Genomic DNA, 22,987 nt, shown 5'->3' with positions numbered 1-22,987 from the left:
TTATTTCAGATTTAAACTGATACTTCATATTTGATGTTGCAACTTTCCTATGGTAAATCAGTATAGGATTATTTAAGCAAACTGGCAATAAATGACATGCAAAATTATTTAAAAAGGTAGTCATTTGTTTTATGCTCATGGTACTATTTGATAAAACATAAAACCAATGAGTCCAAAAATCTGTGAGTATAAAATTAAATAGTAAAAACTAATGTTTGAAAAGTTAAATGTGATCACCATTCTAATCGACATGAGATGGTATCTCATTGTGGTTTTGATTTGCATTTCTCTAATGACCAGTGATGATGAGCTTTTCGTCATATGTTTGTTTGCTGCATAAATGTCTTCTTTTGAGAAGTGTCTGTTCATATCCTTTGCTCACTTTTTGATTTTTTTTTTTTTTTTGGAAATTTGTTTAAGTTCCTTATAGATTCTGGATATTAGCTCTTTGTCAGATGGATAGATTGTAAAAATTTTCTTCTGTAGGTTGCCTCTTCACTCTGATGATAGTTTCTTTTGCTGTGCGGAAGTTCTTTAGTTTAATTAGATCCCATTTGTCAGTTTTGGCTTTTGTTGCCATTGCTTTTGGTATTTTAGTAATGAATTGTTTGCCCATGCCTATGGCCTGAATGGTATTGCCTAGGTTTTCTTCTAGGGTTTTTATGGTTTTAGGTCTTACATTTAAGTCTGCAATCCATCTCGAGTTAATTTTTGTATAAGGTGTAAGGAAGGGGTCCAGTTTCAGTTTTCTGCATATGGCTAGCCAGTTTTCCCAATACCATTTATTAAATGAAGAATCCTTTCCCAGTTGCTTGTTTCTGTCAGGTTTGTCAAAGATCAGATATTTGTAGATGTGTGGCATTATTTCTGAGACCTCTGTTCTGTTACATTGGTCTATATATCTGTTTTAAAATTGAACTGGTAGTTATAGTAAAATAGAAACATAAAGTGCACTATATACCTAGTATAATTCAATGATAACGCTTGGACAATTGTATTATCATTAGTTTTGTTACTGATAATTCGCATGGTTTTCATGTGTCCCTTCTGTTCTGACACGAACTTTCACTGATTTTCTTTTGTCACATGTATAATCAACTCTGATTTTTTTTTTTGCTTGTCTGTATAAAATATTCTAAAACATATTATACAATTTTTTGGCTTTTTGTGTATAATTTGGATTTATAATTGTAGCCAGAAACTAAGCCATGTGTTTTAAATTCTTGTAAAAAGTCTATTAAGTATAGGTTAAAAATAACTTATATAGAAGGCAATTATGAATAGTATTAAATCTGGAATCTAGCCCATGAGAAAGACTTCAATTGATAGAAGTGTTCAATTTATTTCTGTCTTGAGATTGCTCAAGTGTGCTTGAGAAACAGAAATCACTGCTTGTAATACCTTAAAACTGCTTTTTCTGCTTTCTTACAATTTAAATTTTAAAATGATATGTTCAAGGTTACAAAGATACTCACTAGTATTTAGAAAGAAACAAGTGAAAAAATCACATTGCCTATTTTAACTTATGACATAAAAGTTTCAAATATAGTGACTAAAGAAGCTAAGATGCAGTTGAAAGGAAAACAAAGAAATCTAAACAGAAAGAATAGAATAAAGAAAAAAAAGTATGGGTAAAAATGTTCGTTAAAATGTTAATCATTTTATATTTAAAAATTAAAGATGAAAGAGAAGAATTTATGACAAGAAATGTTTAACATGTTTAACATGAGCAACTATTAACTTACTGATTATTTACTGTTGAGTATTTTTTATAGAAAGATAATATATATCCTGAAAGTACATGGAGCATGAATTGTGGTATAGCAAATAATTTGAAATAAACATCTGTTCGACATGAACCAGGGTAAGAAAAATACCCTAACTCAGAAGCTACCCATCTGTCCTTTTATTATCATTATCCTTTTCTACTCCCCTCGAGAGGGCCTGGATTTAGGGTCCTTAGATGAGTGGATTAAAAACTGATTAGACACAACCAGAGGTAGAATTTGAAGATTAGAAAGTAGGTATGTGGGAATAAACAGATTTAAGTGTGGTAATGAGACATGGAGACTACAATGGAAAGGTCTAGTGTCTATCCAGTAGGAGTTCCAGAAAGGCAGGTAGGAAAGAGTGAGCTGAAGGAAACGTTTGAAAAGGTAATGATAGAATTATCCAGAAATAAAAAAGTCACACAATTTCAGAATAAGAATTATATTGATTCCAAAATAGGATTTAAAAAATAAATCTGTACTCTTCATTGTGATCACAACATTGAAAGTCAGAGACAAAAATCTTTCATTCACAAGTAATTTGCAGATTACCTTCAAATGTGCAGCAATTATACTTGCGGTAAACTTTACATCAGACAGAAGACAATGAAATATATTTAGGGTGTTAAGGAAAAATAACTGATTTCCTTCAATTTTACATCCAGCTAAATTATCTGACGTGGTAAAATAAAAGCATTTTTAGGCAAAGAATAGATCTTTATTCAGGAATATTTGCTGAAAGAACTACAAATAGATGTGTTTCAGTAAGTAAGAATGTGATCCAATAAGAAAGATGTGATTTGCCAAAAGCAAATTTGAACAAAGAAAGTTTTAAACATGTTGATAAATATGAATAAGCTTAGATTACTAAATTAAGGATTGAACAACTTTAAAGTAAGAAAAAAGTAGAATGTTAAACAATATTAATAGAAGAGTTATAAGGAGAGAGAACATAGTTAAATTATTTTACACGCCTCATTTTTTAGGTGGAGAGTGATACTGTGAATTCTGTTAAGTCAAGAGTGTATATTAACAATTAAGATGAAATACTAACAAATAGAAAGATCCTTCCATACTAGGAGAAGAAAAAAAGTGGATAAAGAAAACTGGATCAATACATAAAATGGAAGCGGGGATGGATTAAAGACAGATAAAAGGCTTGGGAAAGAGAAAATATAAAATAACTCATCAGAAATAAATTTAAACACATTAGTAAAAACAATAAATAGTCTATTGGAAGGCATAATATTGAATTTTAAAATCCAGCTATATGCTCTTTATAAGAGGTGTATCTGAAACATTATGACACTGAGAGGTGGAAGGTCGATAGGTAAACAAATATGTCAACTAAGTTATACTGATCAAGATAAGGATGATATAAGAATATTATAGTGTAATCGCATATCATTAGATCACATTTAATGATAAAAATTGTAATTCACCTGAATTTAAAATTCATGAACATTTATATACCTAACAAAATAGCTGCTGAAGAATGAAACAAGATTGAGAGAATTATAAGGATATATTTACATAAATCCAGTTATAGCAAGACGTTTTAATACTGCTTTCCCAGAAAGATTAGGAACAAAAATTAGTAACAATATCTAAACATAGCTTAGAACACTGATGATATGAATTATATACAAAAATAAACCATACTATCTTTTCAAGCAGTTATAGAACACTTATCAACATTGATCACAAAAGACACAAAGACACAAAATCTCAACTCATAGCTAAGAATCAATTTCTTAAAAATCCCTTTCTTTTATTATAATTTAAACAAATTTTAGAAAACAGCCATTTGTCAAGATAATTTTAGAGATTCTTTACACTTCTCAGTAGGAAAATGAAATGATTACCAGCACTTAATAGGTAGTTTTAGAATAACTGAATAGATTCAAAGATGAAAGAAACCTTCCAGGCTGAAGAAAGAATAATTAAAAGCTCAGAAAGAAAATAAATGAAGGTTAGTTTCAGGAAAGTGTGTAGAGCACATTTGTAAGAATTAAGGTTTTACCTTGGGGAGAAATAGAAAAAGATTGCATAATAATGGCAAAACTAATGACTTGAGCTTTCAGTTTATAAACTTTGAGACCCATTAGAAGATGTTGAGCAAGACAATTACTTTATCAAAGAGATGTAAAAACCAACCAGACTTTTCTGTTTCTTTTTCAACTTTTATTGTAGATTCTGGGGGTACAAGTGCAGGCTTGTTACAAAGGTATACGACCTGATGCTGAGATTTGGAATATGACTGAACCGTCACCCAAGAAGTGAGCATAGTAACAAATACATAGTTTTTCAATGCTTATCTCCCTCCCTACCTCTCCATCATGTATTCCCCAGTGTCTAATGTTCCCATTTTTATGTCCATATGCACCCAATATTTTAGCTCTCACTTACAAGTGAGAATATTTGTAAGTTTATAAAAACAAACAGCATTTGCCTTTCGCTGCTGCGGCCGCAGCCATGAGTATGCTCAGGCTTCAGAAGTGGCTCGCCTCTAGTGTCCTCCGCTGTGGCAAGAAGAAGGTCTGGTTAGACCCCAATGAGACCAATGAAATCGCCAATGCCAACTCCCGTCAGCAGATCCGAAAGCTGATCAAAGATGGGCTGATCATCCGCAAGCCTGTGACAGTCCATTCCCGGGCGCGATGCCGGAAAAATACCTTGGCCCGCCGCAAGGGCAGGCACATGGGCATAGGTAAGCGGAAGGGTACAGCCAATGTCCGAATGCCAGAGAAGGTCACGTGGATGAGGAGAATGAGGATTCTGCGCCGGCTGCTCAGAAGATACCGTGAGTCTAAGAAGATTGATCGCCACATGTATCACAGCCTGTACCTGAAGGTGAAGGGGAATGTGTTCAAAAACAAGCGTATTCTCATGGAACACATCCACAAGCTGAAGGCAGACAAGGCCCGCAAGAAGCTCCTGGCTGACCAGGCTGAGGCCCGCAGGTCTAAGACCAAGGAAGCACGCAAGCGCCGTGAAGAGCGCCTCCAGGCCAAGAAGGAGATCATCAAGACTTTGTCCAAGGAGGAAGAGACCAAGAAATAAAAGCTCCCCCTTTGTCTGTACATACTGGCCTCTGTGATTACATAGATCAGCCATTACAATAAAACAAGCCTTTATCTGGAAAAAAAAAAAAAAACAAAACAGTATTTGTTTGTTGTCATTGTTGTTCCTGCATTAGTTCACTTAGGATAATGGCCTTCAACTGCATTCAGATTGTTGCAAAGGACATGATTCCATTATTTTTTATGGCTGCATAGTATTCCAAGGTGTGTATGTAGTACATTTTCTTTATCTAATCCACCATTGATAGGAATCTATGTTGATTCTATGTTTTTGCCAATGCGTATAGTGCTGTAATTAACATATGGACACATGGGTCGTTTTGGTAGAAAGATTTATTTTTCTTTTGGTATCCAGTAATGGGGTTGCTGTGTTGGATGGTAGCTCAACTTTTACTTCTTTGAGAAGTCTTCAAACTGCTCTCCACAGTGGCTAAACTAATCTACATTTCCAACAGTGTGGAAGCATTCGCTTTTCTCTGCAGCCCCAACAAGACCTGTTATTTTTTGACTTTTTAATGAAAGCCATTCTGACGGCTGCTAAATGGCATCTTATTGTGGTTTTGATTTGCATTTATCCGATGATTAGTGATAATGAGCATTTTTTTCATAAGTTTGCTAGTTGCCTGTATGCCTTCCTGTGAGAAGTGTCTGTTCTTGTACTTTGCCTACTTGTTAATAGGGTTATTTGTGTTTTGTTTGTTGATTTGTTTAAGTTCCTTGTAGATTCTGGATATTAGGCTTTCGTCAGATGTGTAGTTTGTGGATACTTTCTCCAGACTGTAAGTTCTCTGTTTACTCTGTTGATAGTTTATCTTGCTGTGCAGAAGCTCTTTAGTTTAATTAGGTCTCACTTGTCAATTTTTGTTTTCATTGCAATTGCTTTGAGGACTTAGCCATAAATTCTTTGCCAAGACTGATGTTGAGAAGGATATTTCTTTGGTTTTCTTCTAAAATTTTTACAGTTTGAGGTCTTATATTTAAGTCTTTAATCCATCCTGAGTTGATTTTTGTATATGGAGATATATAGGGGTCTCGTTTCATCTTTCTGCATATGGATAGCCAGTTCTCCCAGCACCATTTATTGAATAGGGAATCCTTTTCCATTGCTTAGTTTTGTTGACTTTGTTGAAGATCAGATGGCTGTAGGGGTGCAGTTTTATTTCTGGGTTCTCTATTCTGTTCTGTTTGTCTATGTTTCTGTATTTGTACTAGCACTATGTTTTGTTTAGTGTAGCCTTGTAGAATAGCTTGATGTTGGATAATGTGATATTTCCAGCTTTGTTCTTTTTGCTTAGAATTGCTTTGGCTAGTCAGGCTCTTTTTCTGTTTTGTATGAATTTTAGAATAGTTTTTTTTTTCTAAATCTGTGAAAAATGGCACTGGTGCTTCGATAGGAATAGTATTGAATTTGTAAATTGCCTTGGGCAGTATGGCCATTTGAACAATATTGATTCTTCCAATTTGTGAGCATAAAATGCTTTTGTATTTGTTGGTGTCATCTGTGGTTTCTTTCAACCATGTTTTGTAGCTTTCCTTATAGCAATATTTCACTTACTTGGTTAGATATACTTCTAGATATTTTTTCTTTTTGTGACTATAGTAAGTGGGATTACATATTTGATGTGGCTCTCAGCTTGAACATTATTGGTGTACAGAAATGCTACTATTTTTTATACATTGATTTTGTATCCTGAAAATTTACTGAAGTACTTTATCAGTTCTAGGAGGCTTTGGTGGCAGGTTTAGAGTTTTCAAGGTATAGAATCATATTATCAGTAAACAGAGATAGTTCGACTTTTTCTTCTAATGGATGTCATTTATTTCTTTCTCTTACCTGATTGCTCTGGCTAGGACTTCCAGTGCTATATTGAATAGGAGTGGACATTCTTGTCTTGTTTTGCTTCTCAAGGGGAATGCTTCCAGCTTTTGCCCATTCAGTATGATATTGGCTGTGGGTTTGTAGCTGATGGCTCTTACTATTTTGAGGTGTGTTCCTTTGATGCCTAGTTTGTTGAGGGTTTTTTCTTTTTTAATCATGAAGGAGAGTTAGATTTTATAGAAAGTTTTCTCCGGATCTACCGAGATGACCATATAATTTTTTAAAATTCTGTTTATGTGGTGAATGACACGTATTGATTTGCATATGTTGAACCAACTTTATATCTCAGGAATAAAGCCTACTTGGTCGTGGTAAATTAACGTTCTGATGTACTGCCGGCTTCAGTTTGCTAGCATTTTGTTGAGGATTTTGGGATTTATGTTCATCAGGGATGCTGGCCCACGGTTTCCTTTTTTGTTGTGTCTCTGCCAGATTTTAGTGTCAGTGTGATATTCACTTCATAGAATGAGCTAGGGAGGATCCTTCTTCCTTGAGTTTTTGGAATAGATTCAGTAGAATTGGTACAAGCTCTTCTTTGTATGTCAGGTAAAATTTGGCTGTGACTCCGTCTAGTCCAAGTCTTTTTTGATTGATTCGTAGGATTTTTATTACTGATTCAATTTCAGAACTCATTATTATTATTACACTTTACTTTCTGGGATGCATGTGCAGAACGTGCAGGTTTGTTACATAGGTATACATGTGCCTTGGTGGTTTGCTGCACCCATTAACCCGTCATCTACATTAGGTATTTCCCCTAATGCTATCCCTCCCCTAGCTCCCCACCCCACGACAGGCCCTGGTGTGTGATGTTCCCCTCCCTTTGCCCATGGGTCGGAACTCATTATTCACCTGTTCAGGGTTTCAGTTTCTTTCTGGTTTAAGAGATGATTCAAATAAGCACAATCAGAAATGACAAAGATGATACTACAACAGTTTGAAATTCAGGATTAAGTTGTTTAATTTCTTTTTTCCTTTGTTAATCTAGCTAATGTTCTATCAATCCTGTTCATCCTTTCAAATAACCAACTTTTGGTTTCATTGGTCTTTTGTATGGATTTTGTGTCTCAGTTTCATATAGTTCTGCTCTGAATTTGGTTATTTCATTTTTAAAAATTGATTTTTTAAAAAATTAGAAATGGGGTGTCATCTGTCACCCACGCTAAATTGGCTACATTGTAATGGTGCAATCATGGCTTACTGCAGCCTTGACCTCCCAGGCTCAAGCAATCATTCCTCCTCAGGCTCCTGAGTAGCTGAGACTACAGGCACATGCCAATATACCCAACTAATATTTTCATTTTTTGTAGATATAGGGTCTTTCTACATTTGCCTAGGCTGATCTCAAACTCCTGGCCTCAAAAAGTCCTCCTGCCTCAGCCTCCCAAAGTGCTGGGGTTACAGGCATGAACCACTGTGTGCCCGGCCAGTTATATTTTTTCTTCTGCTTCACTTTGGGGTTATTCTAGTTTTTTTTTTTTTTGTTCCTCTAGATTGTTAATTTGAGATCTTTCTTAACTTGTTCATGTAGGCGTTTAGCTTTATAAATTCTCCTCTTAACATTGCTTTTGCTGCATTCCAGAGATTTTGGTATGTTATGTTTCTATTTTAATGAATTTCAAAGAATTTTTTGATTTCTGTTTCAATTTTGTTGTTTACTCAAAAGTCATTCAAGATTAAATTGTTTAATTTCCATATTTTGAGAACTATTCTTGATATTCACTTTTATTTTTATTACATTGTGTCTGAGTGTATGGTTGGTATGATTTTGATGTTTTTGCATTTATTGAGACTTGCTTTATGGCTAAGTATGTGATCATCTTCCATGTACAGATGAGAAGAATATATATTCTGTTATTATTGGACAAAGTGTTCTGTAGCTGTCAAGTCTAGTTGGTCAACTGTCAAATTTAAGTTCAGAATTTCTTTGCCTTCTTGTTGAATTGAACTCATTATCATTATGTAATGCCCTTGTTTGTCGTTTTATTTATAGTTGATGGTTTAAAGTCTGTTTTATCTTATATAAGAATAACAACCTCCTACCCTTTTTTGTTTTCCAATTGCATGACAGATCTTTCTCCATCCTTTTACTTTGAGTCTTTGTGTGTCATTACATGTGAGATGAGTCTGTGGAAGACAGCAAAAGTTTGAGTCTTTTTAAAAATCCAACTTGCAACTCTGTGCCTTTTTAATGGGCCATTTAGACTATTTACATTCAAGGTTAATATTGATATGTGATGTTTTGATCTTGTTGTTTAGCTGATTGTTTGGCAGTCTTGATTGTGTAATTGCATTATAGGGTCTATCTATGGGGTATGTACTTAAATATGTCTTGGTGGTAGTAGGCATCATTCTTTTGTTTCCATGTTTAGGACTCCCTTAAGGTCCTCTTATAAGGCTTTTCTAGTGGTAACCAGTTCTCTTAACATTTGCTTGTCTGGGAAGAATTTTATTTATCCTTCACTTATAAAGTGTAGTTTGGCTGGATATGGAATTCTTGATTGGAATTTCTTTTCTTTAAGCATATTGACAATAGGTACCCAATCTCTTCTGGCTTGCAAGGCTTCTGCAGACAAGTCTGCTGTTAGCCCTATGGGGCTCCCTTTGTAAGAAATCTAACCTTTTTTTCTAGCTTCCCTTAAGGTTTTTTTTTTTTTTTTTTTCATGTTAACCTCACAGAATCTGATGACTGTGTGTGTCTCGGGGTCATCTTGTATAATATCTCACAGGGATTCTCTGAATTTCTTGAATTTGCATGCTGATGTCTCTAGCAATACTGGGGAAATTTTTGTGGACTATATTCTCAAATGTATTTTCCCAGTTGTTTACTCTTCTTCATTTTCCCTCAGGAATGCCAATGAATTGTAGGTTTGTTCTCCTTATGTAATCCCATATTTCTCAGATATTTTATTCCTTCTTTTTAGTTCTTTTTTCTCTCTTTTTGTCTGACTTGGTTGATTCAAACAACCAGTTTTTGAGCTCTGAGATTCTTTCCTCTGCTTGGTCTGTTCTGTTTTTAATGCTTCTAACTGTATTATGAAATTCCTTTAGTGACTTTTTCAATTCCAGAAGTTCAGTTTGGCTCCTTCTTAAAATGTCTACATTATCTTTCAACTATTGGATCATTTTATTGGCTTCCTTGGATTAGGTTTCAACTTTCTCCTTATCTTATTGAGCTTCCTTGCCATCCAGATTCTGAACTGTATGTCTGTCACTTTAACCATTTCAATCTGGTTAGGATCCATGGCTGGTGACTCAGTGCAGTCATTTGGAAGTAATAAGATGCTCTGACTTTTTTAATTGCCAGAGTTCTTCCACTCATTCTTACTCATTCGAGGGGCTGGTGTTTCTTTATCTCTTTGAAGTTGCTGTCATTTGTATGGGGCTTTTTTGTTTTTATGTTCTTTATTTCCCTTGAGGTCTTGACTGTGGTGTGTGTTGAATATAGTTGAATGACTTTGCTTCTGTGTGCTTTCCGAATATCAAGGCTCTGTGTGGGTACTTAATTTGAGGCTAGATTTTTGCATTGTGTTTCATGGGTGATACGTGCTAAAAGAATTTTTGTTTGGTGGTGTATTTCAGGCTGCAACTCAGTAGATGATGCTTAAGAGTAAGGGCTGACACACAGACTCTTCCTCAGCTGTGCACTTCTTTTCTATTTCAGCTTGTTCTTGTTTGCTGCAGTGCTCTGGGGTGGGAGAGACAGGGAGTGAGAGATATATTTCCTTGCCAAGTCTATTCCTGGGCCTTGTGGGACCCCCTCCGATCACTGTTGATGCACCTACATTTTCTTAGACCCAGAGGGGCCCTGACAGGCTGTGCTACTCTCACTCTTAGGGGAAACCTGAGCCGAAAGATAGGGAGACTCACAACTCCCTAGTGACCCACTGGTCCTCTGTGCTTTGTGATGTCCATCGGTGGTGTTTGTGTAGGAGGTCAAGGGCAGAGGACTCCAGGCACGGTGGAGTTGTTTTGGCTATGCAGTTGGTGTAGTGCCCACAGCTTGGGGTTTTTTGCCCAGCAGATGGCTGCAGGGACTGCCCGAGTTGTGCTTCCTTGACTAGGTCTCCTGTTGGCTGCCTTATAGCTTACTGGATCCGCTGGGTTTGTCCCAAGCCTTCTGCACCCAGATGGCTGGGCTGTCAGGTGTTTCAGGCCATGGAGTTCCCTCAGGCAGAGGCTGTGGCTAGCAGAAAGGCCACATCCTTCCCATACTGGCCCCGTGGCAGGGAGGCACACCCAGCTCCTGTACCAGAACACAAATCTGCATCTCACTCTTCGCAGTGTTCTGAGATTGGGGGTTCCTCCCCTGATCAATCTCTGGTCACAGATCTCAGCTTGATATCCTTCAACTGTGTGCCTGGACCCTCGGGGGCTGGGATTGAGCCTGTGGTTTTGTCCTTTAGCCCCCTGGGGTCAAGCACTGGCTGTACTGGGGAGGCTGTAGTGCTCTCAGGCTGCTGGCAAAGCACTCAGGCTGGGCAGTGGAGGCTGTGTTGTATGCATGCTCTTATGGAACCAGCTAGGCTGGGTCCTTGGGAGGTCCAGAGACAAGGGGGCATGCAGATCAGATTGGCCCCAGTCCTGTAGGAAAGGCAGCCCTGCTGCATCCCAACCTAGCAGTCAACAGGGGCTAGAGTGACTCAGAGCAAAGTGGAGAGCCTGAGGGCATGGGCACCTATGGTCACATTTTGCTGGAGTTGCCCCATGTGTAAAACCTGGGCTCCATGCAGGCTCAAGCTCTGTTGCTGCCTTCCCCCACCAATTTAAATGTTTATGGGGATCATGGGATCTCTTGCAGCTAGGATCCCAGAGGTCCATGGCGGGGGTGTGGTGCCCTGCAGTTCCTTCACTCACCTGTTCCTTAGGACCTGATCAGGATGAGGAATGGGTCTTCTTGGCACTTGGCAACTCTGTGCAGGCTTCCCAGCTTCCACCCTATTCAGCTTCAGTGTCTGTGTTTCCCCTCTAGCAATCATCAGTGCTTTCCCTCAAAAGATCTGTTTAAAGTGTGATGGCTTTTTCAATATTTTGGCTTCTCCTGGTGGGAGAAGGGCTTCCTGGCTGCATCTAGTTGGCTGTCTTCCACACTTTTCTTAATGTTGAGGTTTAGCTATGGAAATTTAGGCCATTCTAGATAAATTCAAATTCTAAACATGGTAAATATGATTGATAGTTCTGGTAGATTATAAGCAAACTTTACAACTATACTATAATTTGTGGCTGATGGTGGTTTTCTATGTGGAGTTTTTTTTTTTTTTTTTTTTTTTTTGAGACAGAGTCTCACTCTTTTGCCCAGGCTAGAGTTCAGTGGCACAGTTATAGTTCACTGCAGGCTTGAACTTCTGAGGTCAAGCAATCCTCCTGCCTCAGCCTCCAAGTAGCTGGAACTACAGGCCTATGCCACCACATCTGGATAATTTTTAGATTTTTTTTAGAGACAGGGTCTCACTATGTTGCCCAGGCTGGTCTCAAGCTCCCGGCCTCCAGCAGTCCTCCCACCTCAGCCTCCCAATATGCTGGCATCACAGGTGTGAGTCATTGTGTGTGTCCATAGAGGATGGTTTTAATTTGTGTGGTGATAACTTATTTATCTATATTTCTGGTATCTAGCTACAACACCTAGTTCTTAGAAAGCACTTAACAAATGATTGTTATAATGAAACATCTTAATAGAAGTTATTTGTATGTCTTCATTAAATCAAATATGTTTATGTATACATTGTCAAGAAAAATAGAATATATTCATATATATTCTACCTCTGCAAACCTTTGTGTTTTTACATATGATTGCTATTTGCATCAAACTGACAATGTGAAAGGAGTATACTGAAACATGAAGACTTTGATTTTTTGGGAAGGAACATCATGATTCATGAGCAAACAAGTTTTATGAGCATAATGAAGAGGTTATGAACAAAGAGGGAAATTACTAGGAAAAGGAATGATGCATTTTGAATTTATGGGTGTAATGTGCTACTGCCTGTTTTATATCATTTTTAACATAATGAATCTTGGTGAATTCTATTGCATTGTGTAGCCAGATGATAGATAGCACATACATATCTGGTAGCCTTTGAAATTTTGGGCTGCAAAGTTTTGACACAAAATTCCAGGAACTTAAATCATCTTCTGAAAAAGGTGATTTCATCATTTGTCATATTCCTTTGCAAGTAGTCTTATTTGGGTTCAGTGTTAGATAATCTTAGAATTGCATTTAAAATAATTAAATTGCTTAATACTAAATGAGCCTCTTGAATTGGGCACTTTAAGAAAAAATATTATTTCTTGAACTCCCGACCTCAGGCAATCTGCCTGCCTTGGCCTCCCAAAGTGCTGGGATTACAGGTGTGAGGCACTGCCCCCGGCCTTGAAAAAACTCATTCTTTCTGATGTTCGTTCCATGCTACTTACACTAAGAAACTTCACAGGTGATATGGATAGGAGCATCCAGTTTCTCCTTTTCTTGCCTTTGTCTTGCGTTGTTGGCTATCCAAAAGCAGGCCTGCTTTTTCTGAAACTTATCTGTTCAAAAATGACAACTCGAATTTCTTATTTGGCTAATTGGTACTTTTTCTTCACATGGGGCTTTTCTCACCCAACGGCTGAAGAAGATCAGATTGTCTCCATCTTTCCTGCCTTCACTCTGGGATTCCGCTCTACAACATAAAAGTGAAATATGGCCATTGTCTCTTTCTTATCTTTCATGACAAAAATGGTTAGATAAGAATGATGATTTCTTCATCTCTTTAACAAGCTTTGCTGTTTTTACCTATTTGGGAATAGATTGTTATTCTTCAGTGTGGGTACATTTTGAAATTTGTGGGAAAATGTTTACCTGGCTTTATAAAACAAATATACAAATTAGAGGGAGAACTATGGGATTCTCCTACTGGACTTTTTTTTCTCTGTGAATGATTTTTTTGTGGGTGACACCTAGCTGGTGTTTAATAAATATGCATTGAGTGATGAAGATGGAGGAGAGTAGATTTCCTTTATCTATGCCTAACACGTTCATTAGTACTAAGCATACACATGTGAAGATCTATATACCTTCTCATACATAATCATTAAATATTTTAAAGAAAAAAATCTTGGCCAGAAAAAAATCTGTAAAAATTTCTAACGTATTTTTCTGTGTCAGTAGCTTTGCATTTATTGCTAAAAATAATTCATGCAGGCACTCCCTTTCTTGTGGTTATTGATGTAATATGATGTTGCACATCTGAACCTACTTGCACTCAATGGATTATGCACTTAATTGATAAATGGGAATTTTCTAGTGTATCCAAATGGTTCAAGTTAGAGAAAGGGGCCTGATATTCAACAACTGGGTAGGTAGGTATGTTATTTACTGCTCAGTCATATAATTCTACTTGGCTTTGAGCCCGTGCTGGTTTGAATAGGAATATTTGTTTTACACTTTAACAAAATATGAAAGAATACTGAATGACTCATGGAAGGAGGTAAAAAGATTACATATTACCATCTGGTGATTTCTTTTCTGAAAAATGGGCATTCAGATGTATAAAAATGTGTTGAAGTGTCTGTCATATGGGAGTGCTTGCATCAGTGTCTAAATTCATGCCACTCAGGAAGGCAGAACATCTCAACCCCATTTCCCTCTATCAAATGTTGACTCACAGTCTTTGTTCAGGGTATAATCTTGAAATAGGAAGCAGATAACTAGGATTTAAAGTGAAATAATTAAAAGTTTTCAGATAAAATAAATTTAACAAATTGGGTAGACATGAAACATAGCTATATAGTATTATATTCTCAGTCTTGTTAAGAGTTTTAAACATGAATGGGATTAAATAATATACATGTATAACATATATTTCCAGTCATTCATTGGATGTGGAAGATGATACTCGACTTAATATGTTTGATGATGGCACACTCATGATCCAAAACACCAGAGAGTCAGACCAAGGTGTCTATCAGTGCATGGCCAAAAATTCCGCTGGGGAAGCCAAGACACAGAGTGCCATGCTCAGATACTCCAGTCGTCCAGGTAAAACTATTATTTTCTGGTTCTATCTATTATTTGCACTGGAAAATGACATAATATTGCTGCCTTAGAGTATATAATGCTTCAAAGTGAAGCTATTTCCATTGGCTGTGATTTTTCTAATTTCGTTTTAGAGAAACTTGAAATTTTCCTCTTGAAGTTTATTTTAATTTCCTACCTTAGTTCCTTGCTGGTACAGCATATTGTGGTTCCAAGACTTTTCTGTTCTCCTTTTGATTCTCCGTACGGCTATCCAGCATCCTTATGCAGAGTGAACCAGTGTTATCTAGGCAGGACTATTACTCTTTTCAGAAATTCATTCAATCATTCATTCATCATGAATTCATCCAACACATATTTATTGAATGCCCATTGAGCTAGCTGTTGAAGATTGCATGGTTATCAACCACGTTCCTCATTTCACCTTCCAGGGGCTTTGCTTTGTCATAATTTCAGTGGCTTATATAAACCGGATGTAATGACTGCAACACATTTTCATTAATAGCATGTTGACATGATGGAAATACATTGTCTCTCACCTTACTGAGCCTATCATATATTAGATGATAGCCATAATTCAAGAAATAAGCTTTATGATGTGTAAGGAGAGGGAAGAGAAGCATAAAGGACAGTTGTGTGCTGGTAAATGTTAGTAAATTGACTCTGAGGAGCAGAGAGTCCTGACTTGCAGCATTTGTCAGTATCTGTTGTATAAATAATCTCACCATGGCCAGTTCCTAGTTACCAAAATGATATCACTGAATGTGGAGTTTGGAAGAGATGCACAGAAGTTCATCATAATATAGCATTTCTAGTGTGCAGACACAGTGGGCATAATAACCCTGAGACCGAAGATAATAATAAAATGTAAAAAATAGGGATGAATTTGTTAATTTTGATGTTAATAAAATTTATTTGATTGTAAGTTTATGTAATTAAAATTTTAAGAATGACTTTGTGTAGCAATCAGTTTGCAGAATACTGAAAATTTGACAACTGGCCCTCCAGAGCCAGTTCCAGCCCATCTCAGTGGAGGGGAGCACTTAGAGCAGCAGCCTCGGAGGATTGCATTCATTCAAATCTTCCCAAGAGCAATGACCTTTAAGTTGAAAGAAACAAGTGGGAGAGAGCCAGAGAAGTAGGGTTGAAGCATCATTTTAGGAGAAAAGACAGCATAGGGAAGACAGAGCAAGGCACATTCAAGAGATGATCGTGGAGCATAGAGAGGAGAGGCTGGGAATGACACGAGATTTGGTGAGGTGTAAAGTGGTGTCAGATCACTCAGATTACTCATGATGCTACACGGAGTTGATCAAAATTAGATTTTTTTTAAGAAAAACGATGCTGGCGGCAGTTCAGAGAACAAACAGGAGGGCATGGTAAGATAGGCATGTCAGGATGAGGAAGTCAGCAGTAGCAATTGCCACAGGGCAGAAGAGAGCGGGTGGCGGCATGGATAGGGCAGTGGCAAAGTGAATGGAGGAAACTGCAGGAATCAAGAGGTTTTCCAGGAAAAAAAAGTCACTTGAGTTACCGATTGATTGAATATGATACTTCCTCACATAGTTCCCAAGTAATTTCTTTAAAAAATGTTTGTAGAGACAAGGTCTCACTCTGTCACCCAGGCTGGAGTGCAGTGGCATGATCATAGCTCACTGCGGACTCAAACTCCTGTCCTTAAGCGATCCTCCTGCCTAGGCCTCCCAAAGTGCTGGGATTACACCAAGTAATTTCTAATCGAAACACCACTGTTTCCTTCCAAAGCCTCCTTCCCTTCTGCCTCTAGGTCAAGTCTGACCCCGCACCCAGGAGCATTTGTAAAAAATTATTATTATTATACTTTAAGTTCAAGGGTACATGTGCACAACATGCAGGCTTGTTACATATGTATGCATGTGCCATGTTGGTGTACTGCGCCCATTAACTCGTCATTTACATTAGGTATATCTCCTAATGCTATCCCTCCCCAGCCCCCCCTCCCCACAATAGGACCCGGTGTGTGATGTTCCTCTTTCTGTGTCCAAGTGATCTCATTGTTAAATTTCCACCTATGAGTGAGAACATGTGGTGTTTGGTTTTCTGTTCTTGCGATAGTTTGCTGAGAATGATGGTTTCTAGCTGCATCCATGTCCCTACAAAGGACACGAACTCGTCGTTTTTTATGGCTGCATAATATTCCATGGTGTATATGTGCCACATTTTCTTCATCCAGTCTGTCACTGATGGACATTTGGGTTGATTCCAAGTCTTTGCTATTGTGAAGAGTGCTGCAATAAACATACATGTGCATGTATATTTATAGCATCATGATTTATAATCCTTTGGGTATATACCCAGTAATGGGATGGCTGGGTCAAATGGTATTTCTAGTTCTAGATCCTTGAGCAATTGCCACACTGTTTTCCACAATGGTTGAGCTAGTTTACAGTTCCACCAACAGTGTAAAAGTGTTCCTATTTCTCCACATCCTCTCCAGTACCTGTTGTTTCCTGATTTTTTAATGATTGCCATTCTAACTGGTGTGAGATGGTATCTCATTGTGGTTTTGATTTGCATTTCTCTGACGGTGAGTGATGATGAGCATTTTTTCATGTGTCTGTTGGCTGTATGAATGTCTTCTTTTGAGAAGTGTCTGTTCATATCCTTTGCCACTTTTTGATGGGGTTGTTTGTTTTTTTCTTGTAAATTTGTTTGAGTTCTTTGTAGGTTCTGGATATTAGCCCTTTGTCAGATGAGTAGATTGCAAAAATTTTCACCCATTCTGTAGGTTGCCTGTTCACTCTGATGGTAGTTTCTTTTGCTGTGCAGAAGCTCTTTAGTTTAATTAGATCCCATTTGTCAATTTTGGCATTTGTTGCCATTGTTTTTGGTATTTTAGACATGAAGTCCTTGCCCATGCCTATGTCCTGAATGGTATTACCTATGTTTTCTTCTAGAGTTTTTATGCTTTTAGGTCTAACATTTAAGTCTCTAATCCATCTTGAATTAATTTTCGTATAAGGAGTAAGGAAAGGATCCAGTTTCAGCTTTCTACTTACGGCTAGCCAATTTTTGCAGCACCATTTATTAAATAGGGAATCCTTTCCCCACTTCTTGTTTTTGTCAGGTTTGTCAAAGATCAGATGGCTGTAGATGTGTGGTATTATTTCTGAGGGCTATGTTCTGTTCCATTGGTCTGTATCTGTTTTGGTACCAGTACCATGCTGTTTTGGTTACTGTAGCCTTGTAGTATAGTTTGAAGTCAGGTAGCATGATGCCTCCAGCTTTGTTCTTTTGGCTTAGGATTGTCTTGGCAATGCGGGGTCTTTTTTGGTTCCATATGAACTTAAAAGTAGTTTTTTTCCAATTCTGTGAAGAAAGCCATTGGTAACTTAATGGGGATGGAATTGAATCTATAAATTACCTTGGGCAGTATGGCCATTTTCACAATATTGATTCTTCCTATCCATGAGCATGGTACGTTCTTCCATTTGTTTGTGTTCTCTTTTATTTCACTGAGCAGTGGCTTGTAGTTCTCCTTGAAGAGGTCTTTACATCCCTTGTAAGTTGGATTCCTAGGTATTTTATTCTCTTTGAAGCTGTTGTGAATGGGAGTTCATTCATGATTTGGCTCTCTGTTTGACTGTTACTGGTGTATAAGAATGCCTGTTATTTTTGCCCATTGATTTTGTATCCTGAGACTTAGTTGCTTATCAGCTTAAGGAGATTTTGGGCTGAGACAATGGGGTTTTCTAAATATACAATCATGTCATCTGCAAACAGGGATAATTTGACTTCTTCTTTTCCTAAGTGAATACCTTTATTTCTTTCTCTCGCCTGATTGCCCTAGCCAGAACTTCCAACACTGTGTTGAATAGGAGTGGTGAGAGAGGGCATCTTGTCTTGTGCCAGTTTTCAAGGGGAATGCTTCCAGTTTTTGCCCATTCAGTATGATATTGGCTGTGGGTTTGTCATAAATAGCTCTTATTATTTTGAGATATGTTCCATCAATATCTAATTTATTGAGAGGTTTTAGCATGAAGGGCTGTTGAATTTTGTCAAAGGCCTTTTCCGCATCTATTGAGATAATCATGTGGTTTTTGTCTTTGGTTCTGTTTATATGGTGGATTACGTGTATTGATCTGTATATGTTGAACCAGCCTTGCATCTCAGGGATGAAGCCCACTTGATCATGGTGGATAAGCTTTTTGATGTGCTGCTGGATTCAGTTTGCCAGTATTTTATTGAGGATTTTTGCATCGATGTTCATCGGGGATATTGGTCTAAAATTGTCTTTTTTTGTTGTGTCTCTGCCACGCTTTGGTATCAGGATGATGTTGGCCTCATAAAATGAGTTAGGGAGGATTCCCTCTTTTGCTAGTCATTGAAATAGTTTCAGAAGGAATGGTACCAGCTCCTCCTTTTACCTCTGGTAGGATTCGGCTGTGAATCCGTCTGGTCCTGGAATTTTTTTGGTGGTAAGCCATTAATTATTGTCTCAATTTTATTTCTACTTTGAGGAGATTATTTCCTCTTGATCCTTTCCTAATGTCCTCAATTCTCTTTTTAAATCTCATTTGCCTGCCTAAAATGTGGTGTTCCTTATAGCGCTGTCCTCCCCTCCCTCTCTGTAGTCCCTTGTGCCCTAATCAGTTTTTTCCTCTTCCATCTGAGCTCTTCCCAGACCTTCAGCTTTCATACTTCATGTAAAATTTATAGTCTCTATTGCTGAGATCCTTCCTGAGCTTTCAATGGATGTTGCCAGGACTTTCTTTTTATCTTCACATGTAAATCTTTACATTTCTTAAACACATTTGCCCACACAAACCCACAGCATCCTGTGTTTGCTATCTCTATTGATATCATTACTCTCCTCCAGTAACCTCCGATTCACCCTCGAGTGCTACTCCTTCTTCCACAATTCTCTGAAAATGTAGTTCTAAGATGCATCAGATTATCTCCTTTTCCGGTTCTACTGCTACTGACTTACTTCAGAACATTTATTTCAATTATTATAATAGCTTTCCCTATACTTTCCCTTACCTCTTGCCAGAATGTTCTCCTATCACATTTACATCTAACTCTGAGACAGTTCTTTCCGAGGCATGCTGTGGTTTTACGGATGATGTATTCTGTCCTCTGTTCGTGCAGCTAGAGTAGGAGCACACAAGGAGGAGTGCTTTTGTTCATCTCTGTATCTTTCCAACATCCAGCATGTTACTAATATACATAAGACTTTCACTATTGTTAGGAATTAAATTAAACATTTATTGTTGAATTGGATTAATTTAATTTATTTCCATTCTCCTGAGTATGTTCATCTCAGGAATGGAGGAGCCCCTTCCCCAAACTTAGACTCAATCATTAGGCATTTTTAACACCTTAGCAAGTATTTAATTTTTGCTTGAGATGCTCAGAAAGAGAATCTCCTATGAATTTGTAAGACTGGAACTCCTTACATGAAAATCTAAATTTTCTATTCACATGGATACTTGATGAATCAATTTATAATACGTTTAACTGAAAGTAACTGAAAGCTTGGCTAGATATTGCTTAAATGCATAGCATCTATGTGTGTGTGTTTGTGTGTGTGTATGTGTATTTTAATTTGTATGCCACAAGTAGGAGAGGGGTAGTCTGTCACAGAGCTGCCACATTACCCCAATGAGCCAATAATATACTTCTTTCTGCTTTTTGATCTGCTTTGCACATAGGTTTCTTTATTCCTCATAATTTTCACCTCTTAATCACAAAGTGGCTCCTGTAACCCAAATGCATTCCTGCCCGAATTCCAGGTAGCAAACAGGAGGAAGAAATGACTACTTAGACTTAGCACTTTTATTTATTCCCAGTGACGTGTGCCTAAATTGTGCTTTAAAAAAATGTGAGTATTCTTAAGAGGGAATGTTTAACCATTTAGCCCCTAAAATAAGGAATATGTATTGTGTAGGTGCTTTGTAGTATCTATAATATATCATGATATCAAGGCAAGCAATCTTTTTTAAAAAGTATTTACTCATAGCAAATCCACATTTCATTATTTTAGATTTAATTCTCTGGGAATTCAATGTATATATGTAATATTTTAGTTTGAAGGCATTTTGAAAATGACAGTAATCTTAAAACCACAATGCAGAATAAATACATCTTCCTAACTCCTACTTGCTGGATTTTGTTTTGTTCTCCCTTTACTATCAGTCAAACCATCCTTTGTAATCCAGCCCCAGGACACAGAGGTTTTAATTGGCACCAGCACAACTTTGGAATGTATGGCCACAGGCCACCCACACCCCCATATCACTTGGACCAGGGACAATGGATTGGAGCTGGATGGATCCAGGCACGTGGCAACGTCCAGTGGACTTTACTTACAGAACATCACACAACGGGATCACGGTCGATTTACCTGTCATGCTAGCAATAGCTATGGCTCTGTTCAAGCTGCAGCAAACATAATTGTACAAGGTATGGGGGCAGAAGGTCATGATTGAAATGTTCCTCCCGCCACACTCAGAAAATTATTTTTCAACTTAAATAACGTCATGTACATCAGTGGAGAGATATTTTTATTTGCCAATTATTTCTTGACACAATAAAACTTTCAAAGCTAATCTGTTTCAAGTTAAAAGTTTTTTTTTTTTTTTCTTTCCTACTTCAATCTTTATCCAAAGGTCAGAATCAACCATTAGCAACAAAAGAGATGGAGTCATTAATCTGGAAGGAAACTGTCAAGAAATATTTGTGCTTCAGAATATTTTACAGATACAGGAAAGACAGTACAGATATGAAAGTGAAAAGGCTGTGCCCTGTGTTCATAGTCACTTACCAAACTGTCTACTCAACAGAGCTTGAGGACATGTTGAAGGCTCCTGCAAGGCCAGGCTGTTTAACAACGGCAATAATAAAACTATTCTGGGCCGGGCGCGGTGGCTCAAGCCTGTAATCCCAGCACTTTGGGAGGCCGAGACGGGCGGATCACGAGGTCAGGAGATCGAGACCATCCTGGCTAATACGCTGAAACCCCGTCTCTACTAAAAATACAAAAACTAGCCGGGCGAGGTGGCTGGCGCCTGTAGTCCCAGCTACTCGGGAGGCTGAGGCAGGAGAATGGCGTAAACCCAGGAGGCAGAGCTTGCAGTGAGCTGAGATCTGGCCACTGCACTCCAGTCCGGGCGACAGAGCGAGACTCCGTCTCAAAAAAAAAAAAATAAATAAAATAAAAAAATAAAATAAAATAAAATAAAATAAAACTATTCTGAATCCAGAAATTAATTTATAAGCATGGGCATGCAATCGTGTTATAAAGAAGGCACATTCTTCTTTGTACTTTAGTTCTCAGCCTGGGGTGGCCCCTTGCTTTTTGGTGTGTGTACGTGCATGTGTTTGTGTGTGTGTGGATGTGTTTGTGTGCGTGTGTGTGTGTGTGCATGTGTGCTTGCATGCCATCCTCCTGTAGGGTTAGAGTTTAATAAACAGCATAATATAAGTGCTATTGGAGTCATACCAAAAGTCCTGTTCTTTCTAAAACAGTTTTTCATCAGTTGACGAGAGTACGGTAATTCACATTAAGGGCTTCCCGATGTCATGAATATTTTGATTGAGTTTAGTTTCATTATTTTAAGATTTGCATGGGATGTTGTCTACCAAAACACTGAACCTTGTGAAACTTAGAACAGAGAAAAATGGAAGTGGCCAGCCTAGTGCGGTGCCTGAGTTGGGAGGGCTCCAGAACCCCAAGAGTGATCTTGGCCTCCATAAAGCACAAGGCTTCCTGCATTCAGAGAATGTTTTTTAATTTGAACTGCTTAGCATCAACTCCTTAAGTAGCAATAGATCAATACTTTCTTGCTCCTATTTACATGTCTCAGGAAAAAAAATTGTGTTTTTCCCTAGAACTGCTAATATCCTGAAAATACTTTCCTTCCTCTAATAAGAAGGTGCAGAAATGAAATATTTTCTTGGGGGAAATTACTTTTAAAGGACCCAGACATTATTTTAAAACTTTTAATATGTTGAGATTGAAAAATGCTTTCAAAGACATTGTGTTTGTGTTTTGTTTTGCTTACATCATTTTGTGTTCAATGTCTGTTTTTTAGAAACCTAATGCCTGATCACTTTCACACGTTAGTGGTTGCCTGTATTCGACACTGTACTAGGCTTTTGTTTCTCAGCTTTTTCCATGTACTTCCTTCCTATGTTTCTGTCTGCTCGTCTGCGTCAGTCAATGCTTAACAGAACTCTGGTAACATTTACCATCCTGCCT

General features: G+C 37.7%; 2 protein-coding genes across 4 annotated transcripts in view; both read left to right on the top strand.

The window, feature by feature from the left end:
• The window catches only part of PXDNL (peroxidasin like), a 409,080-nt gene that overhangs the window by 238,199 nt on the left and 147,894 nt on the right, over positions 1–22,987 (top strand). For 2 of the 3 annotated variants that reach the window (XM_033203626.1, XM_033203628.1), the window contains 2 exons: positions 14,579–14,748; positions 20,923–21,189. In XM_033203626.1, coding sequence (XP_033059517.1) covers positions 14,579–14,748; positions 20,923–21,189 — 437 coding nt within the window. The remainder of the gene's footprint in view (positions 1–14,578; positions 14,749–20,922; positions 21,190–22,987) is intronic. The other variant, XM_033203627.1, reaches the window with a different exon arrangement.
• On the top strand, positions 4,220–4,904 carry LOC117079604 (60S ribosomal protein L19-like). The gene has a single exon (XM_033203640.1). The coding sequence runs from the start codon at positions 4,245–4,247 to the stop codon at positions 4,830–4,832; it is 588 nt and encodes a 195-aa protein (XP_033059531.1). The 5' UTR covers positions 4,220–4,244; the 3' UTR covers positions 4,833–4,904.

This window comes from Trachypithecus francoisi, unplaced genomic scaffold, assembly GCF_009764315.1.
Source record: "Trachypithecus francoisi isolate TF-2019V2 unplaced genomic scaffold, Tfra_2.0 Lachesis_group7, whole genome shotgun sequence".
NCBI classification, from domain to species: Eukaryota; Metazoa; Chordata; class Mammalia; order Primates; family Cercopithecidae; genus Trachypithecus; species Trachypithecus francoisi.
The sequence above is the reverse complement of the archived record's forward strand: the minus strand, read 5'-3'. Positions and strand labels throughout refer to the sequence as shown.

What these genes read in the sequence shown, in the direction of transcription:
- LOC117079604 (XM_033203640.1), top strand. Translation starts at nt 4,245, where the DNA reads ATGAGTATGCTCAGGCTTCAGAAGTGGCTCGCCTCTAGTGTCCTCCGC.